At 41.3% G+C, this 21,942-nt stretch overlaps 1 protein-coding gene across 1 annotated transcript; it reads left to right on the plus strand.

Annotated features, from left to right (window-relative positions):
* The first annotated feature begins 1,897 nt into the window (after positions 1 to 1,897).
* On the plus strand, positions 1,898 to 21,276 carry LOC306827546 (leucine-rich repeat-containing protein 24-like). The gene is made up of 5 exons (XM_079349447.1): positions 1,898 to 2,421; positions 16,710 to 16,902; positions 17,969 to 18,247; positions 18,625 to 18,793; positions 19,317 to 21,276. Exons 2-5 carry the CDS (start codon positions 16,744 to 16,746, stop codon positions 20,564 to 20,566), a joined length of 1,857 nt encoding a protein of 618 aa, XP_079205573.1. The 5' UTR covers positions 1,898 to 2,421; positions 16,710 to 16,743; the 3' UTR covers positions 20,567 to 21,276.
* Positions 21,277 to 21,942: the final 666 nt, after the last annotated feature.

Raw genomic sequence — 21,942 nt, forward strand, 5'->3', positions numbered from 1 at the left:
TCTTCATAGAGTTGAACGTTGCACGTCTGCTCCTTTATTGCCGCACACGGCGGGAGAACCCCGCACGGGTCCCGAACCACACTCTCCCGTTCCTTGAACCTTTCAAAATAAGAGCTGCCGATATAGGCTATACCCTGCTTTACCAGGTAACTCAAATAACATAATAAAATAGCTTACATACCTCCCCTCCTCCGAAAAGAAACGTCCTCGTTTCACAAAATTAAGAGCATAAATTCAAGAAACATGTACAAAAGCAGAAACCTGCCACTAGAACACTATTATCACAGCAAACAACTGCCTCACATAACAACGCAGCGTCAACACCGTACGCCCCCACAATCCCACTGATTCACAGTCCTGCCAAAACGAGACACAGTCCTTTACGGCTTGCTGGCGGTCGTGTCCAGTGCAGCCCCAGGGCCACCATCATCCAGAGGTTCTTCAGGCCCCCAGTCCCCATGTGTCGACCCCTCCTCCAGCAGTGAGGGAGCATGGATGGAAGAAGCTGAGATGCTATCTGAAGAATCAGCAGGCAATGGCAGTGTGTAGGGTCTCAGCCTGTCAGCCAGAGAAGTCACAAAGTCGGCATGAGAAAAAAAAACATGTCCCGGTGCACCACTTGAGACGGCACCAAAACATCCACCGGAACACGTGCCTCCCGTCCATGGCACAAAACAACAAAAAATAAGGCGTGTAGTTGGTGGAGGATACGGGTGAGGTCCTCAGGCAAGACGCGGCACCATCCTCACTGTACAAGCTAGGCTAAGCACGCGTTAGCAGTGGCTAACATCGGCTAACTATCTGGAACTTTAACAAACTTATCTTACGGCGGGTCCTCAAAGCAGGAAAAGCATCCCACCGCTGCCACCAATGTAACCGAGGGTGTTTATTACTCATATACTTGGGAAAATATAAAATAAAGTACGGAGTCTTCATAGAGTTGAACGTTGCACGTCTGCTCCTTTATTGCCGCACACGGCGGGAGAACCCTGCACGGGTCCCGAACCACACTCTCCCGTTCCTTGAACCTTTCAAAATAAGAGCTGCCGATATAAGCTATACCCTGCTTTACCAGGTAACTCAAATAACATAATAAAATAGCTTACACTACATTTGCTGATAAATGGTTCAAGATGTGATTGTCACAGGGGGTTGTTAATGTTACCTATACAGCTAGTATCCCACTTCATATGTCTAATTCGCAAATGTCTGTATTCCTATAATTATGGCATATGCAAATACTTAAAGGGAACACTTTGAAGCAATTAAAGCAGGAACACAGCCTATTGAATTCAGACCCAACCATAGGCTACTTTATAAAACAAGCAATTACAAGTGCTGAAATATCAGCAACAGTGGCCCTGGAAGTGATGGAAAACAGAATTTAACCTCTGCTAAAATTCATCCTGTCGGACCAGTAATGATGTGTAGCCGCCTGCTATACGACTGAGCAATATGGTTTTTCAGGATATTGAAGGGCCATGGTTCAGCTTGAATTCTCTTGCCCTTGGCTAGACAGAAACGGTACTTTCTTTCAACTCAGTCCTTCTCGCTTTTCCACACTTATTCCAGCCTTTACCGCCGCAGGAAATAAAACGACGAGGGGACGGTCTGTCAGTGGCGGCGCGTGAAGGCTCAAATCTCACGCCCGTAACCCTTTCATAATAAAATACAAGGCCGCTGTCCGTGGTGCTGAAATCACTCTGCTGCCATACAAATTTGTGTTGTTTCACAATAAAGTGACACTGTTTTTTTCCCCCCGGGTTCATTAAACAGCGGAAATGGCTCTCAAAGTAAAATGTGACACTCGCTTTCAGACACCTATAGAGATCTCCTAATTTATGTTTTCAAAGTGAGTCCAGAAAAAAATAAAGACAACCCCCTCTTTCAGAGAGACCGAGAGAGAGAGAGAGAGAGAGAGAGAGAGAGAGAGAGAGAGAGAGAGAGAGAGAGAGAGAGAAAGAGAGAGAGAAGGGGGAGGGAGTCAGTTCAAACAGGGATAATTAGAGGAGTGGGTCACTGTTAGAAGATAACATCCGCGTTGACGGAAGACAAAAAAAGAAAGGCAAACGAATCAAATCAGCACAAACAATAGGAGAGGAGGGAGATATAGTCTGAATCGACCACCTTCAGCGCTGACGTCCAGTGTTGGCAGATGCGAGCAGTTTCCTCCGGCTCTCTCAGCATCCAATTACAATGGACGAGCTCCGGCTGTGTGGACTCTGAAGCGCTGCCCAGCCAGAAGCGAGTGGGGGGAAAGAGGAAACGGAGCAAAGGAGAGGGAGGGAAACAATGCTCCGGCTCATCCATCTGCACTGATTTAAAGCGGGATACATGTTTTTGTAATTGTTTTGTCTTCTAAGTCGCCCGTGTGAGTGAGGACACTGCTACCAGGACCAAGTCCACGCACGCGGGGAAACGGTAGGATGCTGATGCGTGTGAGCGCGCGGGATAGTGACACAGGGGTTCTGTTGTTGTTACAGGGACTTTGGTTATGTAGGCATAATTTAGGATTATGTGTTCACTTTTTATATAAGTCAACCGCAAAGTCGGGAATAAAGAAATGCCTGGAGTGCTCTTTGGTCGATTATAATATAAGAGTGGAACAAAAGAGCTGAAATGTGTTTTGTAACAGGATTAAATCATATTGACAGAAGTTCAAGGGAAATTACTTAGATATTTTTTGAGACTCAGATAACCCTGAAGGCATTCAAACCTAACACTAGGAATCACTCTTCCATATTATACCATGTGTTAATAATTGAAGAGTTAACAGTACACAGGCTGCATAAATATACAATATGGGTCAAAGTCTACAATAAACCTACCCTCATTACAATGAAATGAGTGGACAAAGTATTTTTTTATTATTTTAATTTCACATATTTTATGACATTTTCAATAGTATGATAAAGGAAAACACCAGCAGAAACGACAGAGCCTAAAATTAAGGATCGCTGCTGTAGAGTTTCCCCTGTGGCACATCCTGTTTATGTTATTGCTTCATGCTGAAAGTTAATGTTTTATAGATGTTTGTTTGTGTGTTTGTGTGTGTGTTTGTGTGTGTGTGTGTGCGTGTGTGTGTGTGTGTGTTTAGTGAAATTATCAGAATGTATCTATCTATCTATCTATCTATCTATCTATCTATCTATCTATCTATCTATCTATCTATCTATCTATCTATCATCAGTATATGTGGTAGGAAACCTATAACAAACGCATTCAACCAGTCTTTTCCATTAAATGGAGCCCACCAAGCTAATTGCGTTCTAATCATAAAACACAGATTTGAATGAATTCCACAGCCTTAACAATAAATACAGGCATCACAACATAAACATGGTAGAGGTGTTGAATTAGATTGCATTACACCATCAAAAACACTTACATATGTCTAGAGAAAAAGAGAGAGAAGGAGAAAGAGAGAAGGACACACACACACACACAGATAGAGAGAGAGAGAGAGAGTATGAAAATAAGTAGCACAGTTTACTACAGAATTACAATGATTCAGAGTATCTATAGAATTTTAAAGCTGCAGTATTTTGCTGTTTTTATTCTCTGAAAAACTAGCAGTCTAAGTTACTTACTTTATATTGTGTTATATAAACTACCTTAATGTACTGCTGTGGAGTCTTGTTCTTTTGTTCTTATTCATCTTACATGATATACATAAATAATATGTACTATTACAAATGCTTGGCACCAGTGACCTGCAACTTGACACCAAGTTTGAATCACCATGCCGCAGTACTAAAGACACTATCTCTACTGTTTTTAAACAGAAAAGGACCAATTTCCATTTGGTGCCTCTGTGTATTCAGATCACACGGGAATATTCAAGTGTTGTTATAAAAAATGGAGAATAATAAGGTGAGTGCTGAGCACAGCACACACCCTGTAGAAATCTGGCAGCGATATTACAGTGACACTATGGGAGACGCCAGGAGGAATAAAGTGTGATTAGATTACTACAAGTCTTCTATAACACACTATAACTCCCTACAGGAAGACTGTTGTGTTTTCTCATTCTGGTTTCTTAGTCAGCCATGGTTTCTTGCTTAATGTCAGAGTTTAAATGCAAGTCTGTCTGGTTAATTGCTATTCTGCAGAGGAAGCAGTGAGGATCCAAACAGCGGGCCCCTGAATAGGACCTTGTTTGTTTAACTATGAGGTTGGGGTATCTGTCTTGTTTGGACAAGTTGACTGCTTACGCCTGCAGAGAAATTACATTTTTCATTGGTTACTGTCTGCTAGACAATGATGACTGGATCTCTCTCTCTGTAATTGTTTAATTCTGGACTGCATTGTGGCCGATTCAGAAAACACAAACTGAAATAAGAAATACGCGGGAGAAAACTGATTACTTGTACAGTTTCATTATTATAGTCTTTATGCCCGACTTCACAGATAACCACAATACTGTCAACATCCCATATAGTGTTATTTGACACACATCTGGAATCCATCACTTGCAGTCAGTGGATGCTGTCACCTCCATGGCAACAAAGAAACATAATTTATGAGAATTGAATGGCTCCTTTTGCAGACACTACTGCACACCCAATATTTCTGAAACGCAATATAGCGGGGATGATAAGCAATCATTTTTGAACGATTGCAAAGCATTCAATTCCTTTTTGGACACACGCACACATACAAATACACACATACACACACACACACAAAAACACACATACATACAGATACACACACACACACACACACACACTCTCTTACTGCACACTTTAGCTGCTTCTTGAGCAAAACTTGCAACTTCAACTGAGCTGCCATAAAAAGGAGTAATATTTACAATTCATATTCACCCGTCTGGAACATCAGGGGAAACACAATAATGCAGCAGCTTAGGAGAAAATAGAATCACATACAAACTCAGTCATGTGGATACTTTTGTCAAAAGAGGGGAAATATGAAAACGGAAGTCATTGTTTTGCTTCTCAAAAGAAGAGGACGTGACTCTGCTTCATCCATCTTCTGCCCTGTCTGATCTCATGCATCCATCACTATGTGAAACATAACTCCTGAGCAACTGTCAACTGTGATTGCTGTGTCTCATTTTCTTTTCCCTCATTACTACACACTCCCACTCCTGCAGTTAGTAATACATAAGAAGTGATGAAGTGAAATGGGGTGCAACCAGACTGATGAAAATGAAGCAAAAGTAGTCCAAAGATCAAACCTCTCATTCGGCCCTGATATAATCCACTGACTCATAAATCCTGCAGCCTGTCAAATGAAGCTACTGTGAGTGAAATTGCTCTGATCGATTGCATCAACCAACCTTGACAATTAGAATGGACAGTGTGTGTGTGTGTGTGTGTGTGTGTGTGTGTGTGAGACAGAGAGACTAGAGAAAATTGGTATTTGAAAGCGGGAGACACAAGAAATCACAAGAACACATGAGAGTATGGTTCAGAGAGGTGATGTTGACAAAGGCATTCTTTTAAACGTGAAAAGGAGGAAACAGTAAGTGTGAAACAGTAAATCAAACAGCTGTCAGTGTGTTTGCAACTATACATGTCTGAATACAAGCAACAAAGACACATGGTTTACTCTTACTTTTGTCTGAAAAAACATTAAATAAGAAAAAATAGTTCCACATATTTTGCAATATGCAGTTGTTCTTCCTTCAAAGCCTTCCTCCTTATCAGCAGCTGCATAATGACTGAAGAACAGGAAACAGATAGCCGAGCTCTGTTTAAAGACAAAAATCCACCTAAAAATCCACTCCGCAGTCTACACTGGTTGCCTGGAAACCTCACGTCGACAACTAGATCCCAGAAAGTCTCAGTCCAAAATGTAACCTCCTTTAAAACCTTAACTTAGAAGTCAGTGCTGCTGCAGTCACTAACTGTATGCATATAGTTCAACCTTCCGTTGTGTAAATACAGTATGTATCTGTACCACAGTACTTAGCATAAAGAATGCATCATGTCACGTCCCATGAGGCTACTTGTTGGTTGGCAAACAGTTATCGCTGTAACCTATAGCAACCACAACAGTCTGAACAGTCTGTCAACATACAATGTGACCAAACAATGAGCTAGTTTAAAAATATGTATAAGGCCATTTAATACTTACACTTTACACTGCAGCATATTAATGTCACGGCCAATGCTATACTCTGTAATAATTTCCCCAAATATTTTCAATTTCAAATTTTCTCAGATTCCTGTTGAACTAAAAATCACATCTTTTAACAGAATCAATAACATGTTAGCTAGTGTCTTCAGTGTTCCTGTTCTTTAAACTCAGCCAAAGCTATGCTAATCAGCAGCTAGTTGTAGATTCAAGCATGAAAGTGTTGGTAGTCTTTTCATCTAAAGAAAAAGTGTGAATTTTACACATTTAATTCAGATCATACTTGGGACACTAAAATCTAACACAGTGTTAATGTACTACATAGCATGTTAGCTAGCTAGTCCCTCTTTCTTGTCTTTTGCCATGCTAAGCTAACTAATCTTTGGTTGTGGCTTCATTCTCATTTTAAAAGCCAATAAGCACATTTCCATTAAAGTCAGACTCTTTCATTGATAGTTTGAGTTATAATATTTTGTTCTGAACCAAGCGGCAACAAAAAAACCCAGCAATTCCTTGAGTGTCCAAGAGACCCCGTTCAAAAATGCTTGTTAGCAGTAATTAACATATTTACAGCTTGGTTCATTCAAAATATTTTTGCTAACGCGTTTTTTTTTTCTTTTATGAAGGATCAGATTTATCTATAGTTAGGCGTGTCTCTGACTCGATTGATAGGTGTGATGCAATTGTTTGTCAAGGGAGTTCAAATCTGTGTCAGCTCCAGCTCTTCGCCTTATGTCAGGTTGGCTGAAAGAGAGAGCATTTCCAGTATGGAGACTGCCACAAACGGGTTCCAAACCCCTCTAGCAGGGTGACATCACCCAGGTCTTCGATTCAGATCTATGGACTTCTCCCATCAGTTAGGGGCAACACTTTTTCACAAGATACCACATTAAATAGTTTATTAGCTGTTACTTAAAATGTTTAATGATGTTATTAGCAATATTTAAATAAATCCATTCTGGTTTGCCTGGTAGTTTTTAAAAAAAATCTCTGTGTTAAGAAAGTTAACCAGATAATAAAAATATCTAATTTGTTAATTGATCTAGACTGTCGGAGACCTTTTCAAAAGGAAGTGTGGTATGCAGCCCAATTAGTCAAATACACTTTCTTGTAACCTGGCAACCCAAAATCTGCCCTTATTAAAGACTGATCTAAGAAGTCTGCAGTAAATTACACATTGCCTTATGAAACCATTAGTCACTTAAAGTAATAATTCAGTATTAGACCAACATTAAAGAGAAATTGGTATTGTTTTGTTACTTGTTATTTCTTATAGTTTTGGAGTGATTCACTCTTTCAGAGGAAATGAAGAAAAGTCTGTCTGAGATTTACTATCGTCCACTCAGTCACTATATTTTTCTTTTCTCCTTCAACGTCCTCTTTAGTCTCGTCCTCTGTGATGCCCATAGTGAAAATACTGAGATAAGACCTATAATGGGAGGTGTTTGCCTCGGGGGCATTCTGCCAGAAAGCAGTGCGTTACTTCTCTCAAAAGATTGCACCCACTCACCCCAAGTTAAAAAGTAAGAGAACAGGAGTTCCAGCTGCAGAGTGGAGGTGAACAAGGCACAACTCTCCTGATTTCAAGTCTGTATATCCTCAGAATTAATTTGAAGCAGTTTTCTTTTTTTTAGCTTAAATAAGTAAATAATGATGCTTTAAAGGGAAGAAGTTGCAGATTGTAAGAGAAGCAGTCAGACTAAAAGAGAGTTTGAGTATGTCTCTGTGTTACTGCATTCAGATAATCTAATGTAGCAGGCTGGCAGCAGTTTCATAAACTGTTGTCTTATGAAGTCTTCCCTATTAGAAAGCAGTAAACCTAGTTTGTACTTTATTACGTTTTATCTGTATAGATGTTTTCCTTTTAAAATCAAAATCATTGCATTATAGCTCAGTTTTTTTAATCATAAATTTTTCATGCAGCTTTTGCGATGTTGCCTCTGCTTAGTCATGCAGATTAAATGCTGGATTTGAGACAAAAGGAAAGTACTAAGTAACAGAAGAAGAAAAAAGAAAGTCATAAGGCTGATACAGTTTGAAGTCTTTTTTTTTTTCAAGCCTCCAGCAGTGAGGATGCGACACAACAATCCCCCTCCTTGGATGGCAAGTGCATAAAAGTAAATCTTGTGTGGAAAATAGATATTGATTATGGAGTCGTACAGTGTCGTACATTGTGCTTTGACTTCCCAGTTGCAAATCAAATTGAACCGCAATGAACACCAACACAAACATTTTTGAACCTTGTTAGACAACGAATGTCGATTTTTCTGTGTCACTACTTGTGGTTGATGAAAAGGGCTTCTGTTCACTTTGCATGAGGACTAAAAATCTAGTTCACAGGTCTTTGGAACAGCACATAAGTCGGTCGCAGCAGAATACAAAATATGACACTGAAGGTAAATGCAAGTGTAGATGTAATCAGTAGATCAGAGACATGCAACATTCTTGCACAAAGTTATCAATTGTAACATAATGGATACAAGAAACAGATACTTAAAATATATATGAAGAAAAGAAAATAAAGAAAAAGGACTCAATGAAGGATTAATTGCTTCATCAGGGGTTACAGTTGTTGCAGTGCTCGGTCTTGGTCTCAAGACTTTTTGAAGGTCTTGGAATTAAAAGCATTTTGACTCTGTTTTGTTCCTGTTCGGTTTCTGCGGACTACAGATTTTAAATCAAGACCACCAATGAAAAGTTATTTTTCCATGCCCTTACTGTGAATAAAAGAAAATCACCAACAACAACATTTCACTTTAGTTCATTCATAATTTCATTTTTAGGCCCTGGTTACGACCAAAACCGTCCTGGTGTTACAGTTTAAGTGACACGCCCCCTGCACACAAGATGAGGAGTTCTGGTGATGTTTATAGTCTTGATCCCTAAATGTATTGGTCTTGTCTCAGTCCTCGAGCCCCCTGGTCTCGGGTCTGTCTCAGTCTTAGTTAGTGGGGTCTTCACTACAACACTAGGCGACAAACATAGAAGAGTAATTCAGACAAATGAGATGAAACAACTGTATTTGTATAAAATGAGCGCAACTGTAATAACAACAAAATCATGCCTGAGCCAGAAACGCTTTTACCAGCTGTACTGGTCAAATTGAGCGTTTGTCATGAAGCAGAGTTCAAAATTGACAGAAAACCTCTTTTTGAGGCACAAAGTTAGTCTTACAGTATTCATCATGTTTTAATGTAACAATGAACATAATACAATTTAACAACATGAGTGTTTAGAAAGGATCCTACTTTATGTGTGATAACTACTTGTTATAAGTAAATGTTTCTTTGTTGTCTACTTTGTTGTTTATGTGACCTCTTGATTGGGTGATGAAGTCAGAAACGTGCAGCAGGTCTGATCCTGGTTGAACATTGGTGGGATGGATAAGTAAAGCAAAGGCAGAGCCTGCAGTAAGGAGACATGCTAAAATGTAGGTGTGTGTTTGCTTCACAAGTGCATTTGTCAAGTCAGAGGACAAATCATTTTTAAGAATTTTTTTTTTTTTGATTTTGAGCTGCTGACAGGCAGTGCTCAGTGCACCATCATTATCATGAATATCATAATCAACAACACTCCAACGTGAACAAAAAGTCAATGAGGATTTCTTTACAGGAAGACTAAGTCACATAACAGACACTAGATGCATTGCAGATGCATGTTATAACTTCAAGATGGTTCGATTTTAACGCATCATGCATAAATTACAATAATTGTTTATGTAGGTCAATGCCTATTCAAACTCACTATATTCAAACAACCCAGCACTTTTACTCTAAATCTGAAACTATTCTGCATGTTAAACGTGTTGAGGACTGTTGCACATCTAAAAGTCACCTGTCATGCATGTCATGCAACATTTAGATTGACGTAAAAACATCATCTCATTTTTTTCGGTGAAGTCTGGCCGTGAGTTCAGGCAGGCAGCTGGTCTCGAGCTGCGCTGACTTCACACTGACATGCATCATTCTCCACAATCAACTGATTAACACATCCTCCCAAATTGGTAGTCTTAAGCTTCAACATTTCCGTTCTCTCTCCTTCTGCTCTGTCGTTGCCACTTCTTCCCTGCACCAGTCATTGCCACCCCAGCAACCATCTGTAAGCTCTAACAGCAGTGTTTGAGATATTGTCTCATCACTCCTAAAAAGTCCAAATTGAATCTGCGAGACGTGTCAAACGATGTTTTAGAATTGCAAAAAAAAACATTTCAAACCATTACAAATGTGAATAGCCTGGCTTTTTATTTTGAAAGTCCTGCTATAAATTGAATTGTGTGGAGTCCTATATGTGCCAAATCTACCTGTTGTACTTGTAGAGTTGGGAGTGAGAACATTTCGACCACAGTGAAAGACTCAGAAGCATCACGGTTCCCAGGCAAAATCAAAGTTTCTGGGTTGCTTTGAGCCTGCGTGTAGTTCATATCAATAGCCTTGGAGCATTTCTGCTGGTCATTTCACATTACCAACAACAGTCTCTACATCTCAGACTGACCTCCCGCAGCAGTTTATCATGTGAACTCTGAAAAAGCAAAGATTTATGGAGTTTGTCTAAGCACAGGGAGACCGAATACGGGGTTTAAACTAAATGCTCCGCTGGGAGAAGAAGCAAAAGTGCTGCTACTGCTGCTGCTGCAAAGAGGGTGATTCTGCCTGAGGTAGCAATAAGCCACACACACACACACACACACACACACACACACACACAATGCAGACACAGAACATGCTCTCATTTACTTTGTTTCTTAACACAGACATTTACAAATGTCCTTCGCTGCTTCTTCCCTACATCTGCTTTTATGGTGGAAATCAATGGCTGCAGAGCCCAGCTGGACAAAGTAGTGGTGGAAAAATAAAGAAATCAATGTCTGCTTATTAACTGAGTAGAGCTTCTTTTCGCCCTGAAACAAAAATATGTGCGAGTGTGTGTGAGAGCGCACAGTTTGTGTTGGACTTGTGTCCGTGAATAATGATGGCTGCTGCTGGATGTAGGCAGGATGTGTGAGCGCATAAGCATGCGTGTCTTACCCTTTCTGTATGTGTCTGTCAGAATGTGTGTCCCTGGATGTAGGTGGCTAGTGTTTGTTTATAAGTGGTACTTTGTAAGCGTGCTCTGCATGTTCATGAGCTGTGTGTGTCTGTGTTTTTGTGTCTGTATTTTTGTGTGCAGGCTTGAGACTATCGCTCAAAGTCAATGTGTTACTGTTGGGTTACAGCCATAGTCTTCTCCCTTTTGCCTTGGCCAGAGCCTATTTGTGGACAAAAGGATGCTTTGAGACAAATGATTTAGCGCCTGTCAGTCAGCACAGAGGGCACAAGACGAGAAAAGAAAGAGGTCAGGCATGGAGGTGGAAGAGGAGGGGAAATGATGGAGGCCTTCAGAAGGAGTGGGGGAAAAAAAGTTAAAGCTAGAGTTGGACCAAAAAAAAGAATTTATGATTTACCTTTGGTAACATTGCTTAGGTTCCCATGAGCAATTTTGCTCAGGCACTGACAGTTTCTATTTCCGTTTTGTTGTTTGCCTAACACCAGCTCACATGAACTGTGCCTGGCCTTCGGGCGCAGACCTTCCCTCACAGCAAGAGTTACCATAACAACAGATGAGGCCGACCTGCACCGGTGGCAGCACAGGGATGTGAACTTTGCTTCTGCCGCTAGCATTCTGGCGGTGTGCTGCACCTTTCCACACACTTACCCTGCTCAGGAAAATAAAAAGAGAGAATCAAAACAGCAGTGTGTGCGTGGAATTTTCTGTGCTGCGACTGTTTGTCCAGGCAAGCTGTGATTGTTCAGCAGTAGGATGATTTGTTTGAGGTGTGAAAACAAAGCGCTATGTCAAGAATAAAGAGGCAATTGTAATTTCAGAAATGCCCATATAAACAAACTCCCAGCCGCTGCAAAACTGGTGCAAAATAATGTTTGCAGAGCCGCAGCTTGCAGTGTGTGGATGCATTTTAGGAGGGAGACACCGAGGCTGAATGCTGAACAGGCTTTTGTGTGACGTGCACTTTATTAGATTTGTTGACTGACATCTGCTCTGGAAGGTCTCTGCAGCCACTCTCCTTTAACACTCTGTCTATGCACACAGCATTAAGTTCTAATCAGCCTATTTACACATTTATACTCAGTCGATCCAGACACATGGCTGACCTCGTTTTTTAATACAGAACAGAGCAGCCCTCCTCTATGGAAACGTCAACAGTGCCGAGAGCGGCTCAGCTAACGAGCATCTGATTGTGCAGATTACGCATGTTCCACAGAGGATTACTGAGACTGAAATGAACAAATTGACCTCTTACTTCTGAAATCCCACATCAGCATGACAAAAGATGAGCGAGAGGGTAAACTGAATGTGAAATAGGAGAGCACATACAGTACAACAAAAACTCAGCCACAGCAGCATTATTCAAAGACACCTCTCCCCTGAATGTTGTTTTATTTTAGTCATCGTCGTATCTGTTTGCAAACTGTGCTTACTCCATGGGTTATCCGTGTTTCTACATCTCATCTGCCTTGTTGTAGCAATGAATGTGTGGCTCGATTTGCCGCTCTGGCATTTTAAAGGCATGGTAACACTGAACCGAGCAGCGAAAAGCATCAGCTATTTTCTCTAGCTGGCAGGGTGTCATTTGCACTGATGTGCATCTCCAACAACAAATATGAGCTTGCACATCCTGTTCTGTATGTATTCTGAGCAGAGGACCTTCCTCTCTGGTTTCCTTCTGACACTTTCCAAGCAACTCAAGGTTTTTAAAGTTGTCTCTCTGTGGGAAGTAACAAAAGCTCAATGACAGGCCAAGGCCTTATTCAAAATTCAATATTTCCGCTTTCTCTCTCCGACAATAGAAACACATAATTTCCTTCCACGCTTGTTTGGTGCTCTCTCTCGTTAATAAGCGCCTCTGTTTTTTTTGCTGAGAGAAGACGATTGAGCAGCTTATGTAGGTCACATTGTATTAATCTAGCTGGCTATTCCCCGTAATGCGCTCTAAATCAAACACGCCATATTAAAAACCCAGTTCATTGCTCATTTGCTTCATAATGTGCCGTGTCTGAACTGAGAGCGACTTCTCAGCCTCTGAAATAGTGATCCAAGTGCCTTTGCAACTATGACAGTCCAAATGAGAAACACTTGATATCAATCTGACCGAACAGTTCAAACTGCCTGCACGCGGAATATTTATCAGTCACAGTTTATTTCAGGCACAGGACCCTTTCATCACTTAGCTCTAATGAGATCTTTGTGCATTCTAGTAATTAATAACTCAATGATTCAAAATCATTCAGAGTAAGTTGTTAATGCTCACGATTATCTCTCTGGGTGATTCTGCAATCTTAAGCAAACTAGAAAATTCTCACAAGATAGACAAGCTTAATGGGATACGGAGCTCGGGCTGCACATGAATGTTTTATAACAATGTGAGACTTTGGGTCGGATCAATGCGATGTCTGTTTCTCTGTTGGATGAAGATTCTCTTCAACAGGCTGGGCAGCTCAGCGGTGCACAATAAATCTACCTGCTGTCAGTGAAGCAGAAGGACGGGCTCAGTGTGACATTTCAACATGTATTACATCTCCCGGCCTGCAGTATCTCCATGTGATCTGCTGCTGATGAACTGTTGTGAGCACTGCTGGGCGACATGATATTGGACAGCGGGTGTAAGGCGGTTTTGATGTAAACGGTCGAGCGGAACAATAAATCCCTTCCAGGCTGTATAGAAATAAAAAAGGGCATGGGTGACTTGCTCAGTGATGGGTTTATATCAAAGACAGATATTGCTGAAAGGTGCAGCAAACAGCCAAGGCGGATGTTTTTGATCAGATGACGGTTGCCACTTGGGATTTGCATTGAGGAGGTACAAAACAGATTCTCCCACTTTAAGGGTCAAAACGCAGCGTCTGTGTGTCGCACATGTGTTACTAAGACAAAAGTGAGAGACTAAACTAGAGGGAGAGTGTGAGTGTTTGCGCATATATTAACAAGGCGGGAGAGAGAGAGAGAGAGAGGTCCTTGAGGCAACCTGCACATCTTTTATCACATCTTTAATTAATTGAAGCCCATAATAGAAGCTGTTGCAATTTCACTGAAGAGACACAGTTGAATGGAAAACAGGCGTGGATTGAAAGATAGTTTTCTGTTGCTGTGCTTTTTATCAGTCCTCCCTTGTCATTTCACAGTCATCCGGTTATACAACATATCTGCAGTCTTTGCTTTGAGGCTGAACTGTATTACGGGGAAGCCGAAAGGGTTTGTTGTTACTCGAAGAGGAAGGATCAACAAAGCTGGGAAAGTACATGTGTTCTACACTCAAGCAGGAATAGAGACACGTTTGACACAAAGAGTGAGAAACTAGAAGGACTGATTTTTACTTTTTTTTTGATGAAATAAACGTTTCTTCAAAAAGCACATCCTCTGAAATATACTCAAAAAGGTGTGTGTGTGTGTGTGGAGGGGGGGATCTATTTCGACAAGCTGTTCAGGTGTTAAGATTAATGCTGAGACACGATTAGCTTTAAATCATTCTAAATTTCGATTAAAAAAAGTCCATATCAGTATCAAGATAGATTCATTATGCAAATAGTTTAATTACGGATGTGTTGCTTCTCCAGTGTTTGCAGCAAGGGGCCCTCGGCAAGAATTAATTGGGGAGCCCTCCAAACAGCGTCCATCATTGCTTTTGCAGTAATAATGCATGCAACACTTAACAGGGCATTGAGAGTCAGATGGGGTCCCATTAGGTGGGTTTCCTACTTTCATTGCAAAAAAAAATGCACATTTTGAGAAAATGCTGTGGTTTAAAGTTTGCCAGCTGTTAGGGGGGCCTATTGGCCTGGGGCTCCAAGCAGTTGCCTGCCTTGCCTGTTGACAAGCAGCGCCTCTGTTTGCAGCATGCCTGCACACTTCAAGTGTTCATTGTTGGAGATTACGCAGCCAGCATTCTTCCATTGAAACAACTTTTTTAAAGATATCTATGGTTACAGTTTGAACGTTGCTCAAAAGATTAGGTTTTTTTTTCAATGACTATTCAAAGATAATTAAACTGCACTTTCTATGTTTAGACCAGATTTTGCTGGGAAATCTTCTTTTGCGACAACATTTATTATTATTTATTATAGATTTTCATGTAACGATTTTAAAGATGCATCTTATTCTATAATGCGTAAAGTGATGTTTTTAGCAGCACAATCACCAAAAAAACAAGAATACAGATATAAGTCGACCTGTTTTCACTCACAACTGTCAGCAGCCGACATATCTATTGTGCTCTCCTGCTGTTGGGTTGACATCAGCACCCTGAGGTCTGACTCTCCAGGTAGTCAGAACAAACATGGACATAGCAGGCAGGCAGGCAGGCAGGCAGGCAGGCAGGCAGGCAGGCAGGCAGGCAGGCAGGCAGGCAGGCAGGCAGACAGACAGACAGACAGACAGACAGACAGACAGACAGACAGACAGACAGACAGACAGACAGACAGACAGACAGACAGACAGACAGACAGACAGACAGACAGACAGATAGATAGATAGATAGATAGATAGATAGATAGATAGATAGATAGATAGATAGATAGATAGATAGATAGATAGATAGATGCAATCTTATTTTTGTTATTCTTTGGAGAACATTAAAAGCTGTTCTCTTGACAATTTTTTGGACCTTCTTGTTCAAACAGCTCATGAAGCCCTTCAGAGATGATTTTGTATGAATAATAAAATGTGTTGAAATGATTTTGCTACATGATTTCACACAACACTACAACATGAATATGGACTTATGGTGCTACAATAATTATATCCTTCAACCTTTTAACACTAACATAAGCTAAGTATTAATTTCACCTTGATGTTAAAACCATTTTTTAGCTGAACAATGGTTGAAAATATGTTTTATACAGTAAATTTCAACCTTTTCTCAACCAAATGTCAACGTTGAAAACTCTCCTAAAATGTCACTGGGTACTTTTACTTTTTAGTCTCTTGTCTGTTCCCTCTTGATATGCCTTTTGTTTAGGGTTCATCATGTAATTATGCAATTATGTATCCATGGATACAGCAAGAAATCCTCTTTTCTGATTTTCCAGTCTTCATGTCAGAAAGGCCTTGTACAATGCTGCAACATAAAACCAATCAATAAGTCCTCTTAAATCTGTGCTACACCTAAAGTGAGGAGCCTGCCACCAAAATTCAAATAGTACAAATTTGTATTAAAAGTGAAGGATAAGAACAAAAAGTAAAGTACAAACACTTAAAACTCTCCTTAAAGTAGCTGTGAGACATTTCATTTGTGTCCGCTCTGGAAGCCTCATGACAAAACAGTAACTTTTTATTCATCCCAACTTTGTTTGACTTGATAATGTACCAGACTGTAAAACTTTGCAGAGGAAAATGTAAACAACGGCTGTAAACAAATTTGTGTGGATTCCTTGGTTGGAAACTGCAGGCAGCGATGACTGATATTTATAATAAATATGTAGATGAGCCTTCTTTAAGTCTTTAATTGTGTTTTACAGCTGGTTAAAAAACTTCTCACAGTCTCTTTAAGTAAAGTGAATATCCTGTAATATTGTCAGAAGTACTCACTTACTTTTTTCTCTTACATGTTTGCCTCACAGGTTTCTGTCCCAGAGGACTGACTTTTAAACCACCATGGTCCTCTTGTGGTTCTCTAGACTCCTAATCATCCTGGCCTGCATCCCTCATCTGTCTCTAGGATGCCCCTCCAGCTGTCGCTGCTACAGCCTCACAGTGGAGTGCGGGTCTCTTGGGATCAAAGAAATTCCACAGGGTGTCCCATCGGCCACAGAGGTCAGTTGGCCAATCGAAAATAAGTTAGGGCACTATCTGTCAGTGCATTACGGCTGACCTGCCCATCCTGCATCAGTGCTTTCGTACCATTTGCCTCCCTCTCTGATCCATTCTTATTACCCTGAAATGATTGTGGGAAATCAATTCACCATGGCCCTCTTTGATGTAAGCCTAAGGGAGGGGCCGTGCTGTTGCCTGTGTAATTATTCATTCTTGCTCAGAAAGTGACTCTCACACACCCTCTGATCATCTGTCGAGAAGATGTTTAACATTACACCGTCTTTTCCTTTCGGGTTCAGGCCCCCCAACATTACTGCAGCCCATGAATATTAATGAAAAGCATGTTCGGGATAAATTGTTCCATTAACCTCAATCAGCAGGTCCATCTCGTCGATCATACTTTAACTCATGGCCCGTGTTTTCTTCTTCGGAAACATCAAGTGAATGCACATTAGCAATCAAGCAAAAAAAAAGTCATGCATTATGGATCAAACACTTGCTCTTGTGTAGCTGCAATCACTCGAACATTTGTTATTTGAAGTTGTTTGCTGACAAGTTCTGTGATTTCTGCTGCATTTGGCAAAAGAACTGAACCACAGGAAGAAAACACACAATGTCAGTCATAATAATAATCATAATCCTGAACTGGCGTATTCTACATTGTTCGTACTTGCAAATTAACACACTGTATATTCAAAGTTCTCATTTCCATAAAACACCCCAAACTCAGATATACAAAATGGGGCATTACCTCATCTTTCGACCAATTAAAAAGCATGTTTGGAGCTAATGAGCCAATCAAATTCATCCCAAAGTCACGACACGACCATTCCATTATCTATACCGTTTTAGTTTTTTTGCGTATGCGGGGCCAGAGCCGATTCCAGTGGCATTGGGCGATACAGCAATTAGATACTTGATGAAGAATTTAAGCACAGCACAATTTAAGGTCACTTTCATGTTCAAGTATCCATTTAAATACCACACCCCCTATCCTATGTCCTGTCTAAAAAGCAGTCATATTTTGTGATCATTTGACTAATTTTATTTTCATCTCCACAAAAAGACTATCTTCCTTCAAGACAACTCTATAGTCCAGATCCGTCTTCAGGACCTGACTCGGCTGGGAAGCCTTCATTACCTCTACCTCCAGAATAACAGCATCTCAGCTCTGGAGCCAGGCGCCTTCCTCAGCCAGGGGCAGCTGCTGGAGCTCGCCCTGAATGGCAATCTAATCCACCTGGTCACAGCGGATATGTTCCGGGGTCTAGAGCACCTTCGGATCCTGTACCTTGCTGGAAACCAAATCACCAGAGTGCAGGACTTCACCTTTAGAGGGCTGCAGGTTGGTGAGCTCATAAATGGGAACAAATGGGTGGTTGGATGGGATGCAATGTTTTGTGCTCCTTTTGTTCTAAGTGTTCCAAAAACCATAGCTTCTAATCCCTTTTATGTTAAGTGTGAAAGCTTAGCTTTCAGCAAAGCTAGTGCTGTCTAATATCAGATGCCTGTCATGGATTATACAGAATGACGTGTGCAACTGTAAATCCAATTCATGGCAACATGTCTGACTAATCCCTGGCATACCATAATACAGTACAGACTGCCTCAGGTGGAATTAAGTCTTCCTGTCTTCACATTTGACATTGCTATCATCCTCCTTTAACGTGAATGTTTCACATCTTCTGTCCTCTGATTCATGACTTTTTTGTCTGGCTGCAGCGTCTGCAGGAACTCCACCTTCAGGAAAACAGCATAGAGCTGCTGGCAGAGAAAGCTCTGTCAGGTTTATCATCCCTGGCCCTGTTGGACCTGAGCAGAAATCACCTCCGCACCCTGGGAGCCTCATCCCTCAAACCACTTGTCAGCCTGCAGGTGCTCCGTGTCACAGGTATGCAGAGCGAGGATAGAGGCATTTGAAAATATATAACTAATCCTGAGTTAAAATGTAAGTCCCATAACCAAATGCTTCCATATTTTTTGAGAACTGAGACTACCCTAGAATGCATTGCAGCAGCCACAATGTGTAAATGAAAATGATGTGCCCTTAAACATATTTTGCATATCAAAAGGTTTCAGCCAACAATAAACCTTTCATAAGAAAGAAAATCCCTCAAAGACACAATTAAAAAGAATAAATTAAAGGAACAGCCTCTGAGAAAGGGTTGGAGTCCTGCAGTGAGGGCCAAATGTGCTTATAATTTTAAGTTATACTAAGCACATTAAATATGCTTCCCTTGCAATATCATTCAGTTTCCATACAATAACATGATCTTCAGGAGCAGTTAGAGTTTGTTCAGTTTGCTTAAAGTTTTTGCATAAAAGCTATTTCTGATCTTGGAAACAGCTGTTGACAAAAAAGTGTGCTTGAATTCATTTCCTCACCCTTATTTCCTTCCACCACTCTCCTCCAGAGAACCCGTGGCGCTGTGATTGCGCTCTCGGCTGGCTAAGAACTTGGATCAGAGAAGATGGCCAGCGTCTGCTGAGCTCTGCTGAACAACGCCGTCTGATGTGCTCTGAACCACCTCGCCTGTCCCATCTCAGTTTGGTGGAGGTGGCTCCCAACAGCCTGGTCTGCATCCCCCCTGTTGTGCAGTTGGAGCCAAGCCACCTGACTGTGCGACTAGGGGAAAGCCTCCGTGTCTCCTGCCAGGCCTCAGGGTACCCTCAGCCTCAAGTTACCTGGAAGAAAGCCTCCCATGGCAAACCCCAGTTATCCCCTCGAGGATTGGTTCAAGAGCTGGGACCCAATGGTGAGCTCTTCAGGCCCGGGGTTGCTGGAGGAGTGGTGACAGCCCTGCCCAGCAGTGGCGGAATGAAGGTCAGAGGTGTGGGAGGAATTCAGGGACCTGTGCGAGGGACCGAGGAGGGCGGTGAGAGGGACAGCTTTGACCCTGACATGGGCAGCGGTATGCTTTTCCTCAGCAATGTTACTGTAGCACATGCTGGGCGCTACGAGTGTGAAGCCTGGAACCCTGGAGGTGTAGCTAAAGTCACCTTTCATCTGGCTGTCAACATGTCATCTTCATCGTATTCATCCCAGTTCTGGCCTCGCTTCAATACACACTCCTTTGTTTCCTCTTCATCTAACTCCTTTTATCAGCCAGAGGTTCTGGATGTTAGCCAGGAGCCGCTCTATGAACAGGACAGCATGGACTTCAACGCTCTTGGACCGGCTACACAGACTGCCATCGCTGTTGGCATCTCTTTGCTTGCACTCACCGCCATTCTCCTCTTGATCATGATCTATAGTCGTCACCAGCAGATCCGCAAAGAAGAAGGCGGCTCCTTCTGTACGAGCAAGGAAGAGAGCATCCTTTATGTCAATGACTACTCTGATGGACCCACCACATTTGCGCAGTTGGAGGAGTACCGTGACGACCATGGCCACGAGATGTATGTACTCAACAGAACAAAGCCGGTCCCGGGTTCCACGTCCTCCAGGTGTCCCATGCTGAGCGGGTTTGTCCAGCAGAAAAGCATGAAGGATGCTCTCCTTGACCACGAAATGGTGCAGACACTGACCAGATCAGGGGGGATGGGGCTTCGCAGAAACCCAGCAGACGGAGGAGAGGGACCCCTGACAACAGACCCAGAGGAGCTTTTCCTCAGTCAGAGCCTCCTCTTTGGATCACAGGTTGCCTACGAGATACACTGCTAAAGGGGTTTATTTGTGTTCTGAAAAGAAAACGTGATTACGGACTTACAGACAAAAATGGAAATCATCTCGGTGCAAATTCAAAGCATCGTATACTGTAATTCAAAAAGGACAGGGCTTTAGTTAGTGGTTGCTAGGGAAACCTGGTCAACCTCTCACAGAGCCTTATCTGATCGATCATTACTTTAAATGGAACAGAGGCATAAACAGGGAATTTAAAGGCTTCATACAGCAAAATCATACGTTTATAAAGTTAACCCTTTAAAGATAAAGAAACAGCGCAGCACTAAAGGGAACTGACGAATAAATTTTGAAAAAAAAGTGACTCATGTTTTGTACCTTTTTTCTTTCTTTATGTTTGTTTTCTGTGGTTTGTCAGTGTTTTGTGCAATCTAATAAAGCTAAATCTCACTGTGAAGTACAGTTATTTGTGGACCCTGTTTCAGATCCCTTTAGAAATAGACCTGATCAGATCCTCTCACTAAAAACTACATTGTCCCTACCAATATCTGTGAGCGGGCAGAGGTGGGTGGATATAATCACAGAGGCTTTTCTTTAGAATGCAGCTATAAGTCTTATTTCGTTTACAGCATTTAATTGTATTCCTTGATGTTAACATGTCATGTTTTTCTACAGATTTGTTGTTTCTGTTGTCTGAAATGAAATCTAGCCTGAAAATAATTCCATTAACATCAGTCTGTAACAAGAATTCTAAAGTGAATATTGTATTTTTTGTCTTTTGTTTCTAATAAAATGTTTTGAAAAAGATGCAATGTTTCTTTTCTGCCAAAGGAATACTGGTCTCTTTAAACAGAGGGGTTGTTTAGGGGTACTTATCAATGATGAGTGTGTTAGGAACAGTATGATGACAGTCAGCACAGCCCTTGTTTGAAGTATACAGTGTGCAGTATAAAGCCATGGACTGTTAGGAAAATTTGCTTTAGGCACTTAGTAATCAGTTCAAGTATATTGGATTGTCATTTTAACAGTTTCACCTGTGTGGCAGACAGCTCTTTGCTGTATTTTTTTTAGTGAAAAACAGTTCTTAGATTCTCTGTCTGCAGTGCACTTCATCAGATAAGCTGTTCATGTCAGTGGTTTACTGAAACCTAACACTGTAATGGAAACAACAAAAATGCCACTAATGATGGATGTACTGGGTGGATAAAAGCTATGCTATCAAAGTGAAACAGTCCATGCTCAGGGCTATTTCATTCGCTGGCTTATAAGTTAGTTGATAAAAGGCTTTAACAAAAAATAATTGAGATGGTGTTCCTGCTGGTTTCTGACTAAAGTTGTTTTTTATATTACAACACGAGGAGAGCTTTTTTTTTTAACTTGAGAGCACAGCAGGGGAATGGAATAGAACGTAAAATGGT

The sequence above is a fragment of the Symphodus melops genome (assembly GCF_947650265.1).
Source record: "Symphodus melops genome assembly, chromosome: 7".
NCBI classification, from domain to species: domain Eukaryota; kingdom Metazoa; phylum Chordata; class Actinopteri; order Labriformes; family Labridae; genus Symphodus; species Symphodus melops.

Bases quoted from the DNA above. Each gene is read 5' to 3' on its own strand.
- LOC306827546 (XM_079349447.1), top strand. From the start codon at position 16,744: ATGGTCCTCTTGTGGTTCTCTAGACTCCTAATCATCCTGGCCTGCATC. The intron at 16,903-17,968 runs GTCAGTTGGCCA...CTCCACAAAAAG, and splicing joins GTGTCCCATCGGCCACAGAG to ACTATCTTCCTTCAAGACAA. The intron at 18,248-18,624 runs GTTGGTGAGCTC...GTCTGGCTGCAG, and splicing joins TCACCTTTAGAGGGCTGCAG to CGTCTGCAGGAACTCCACCT.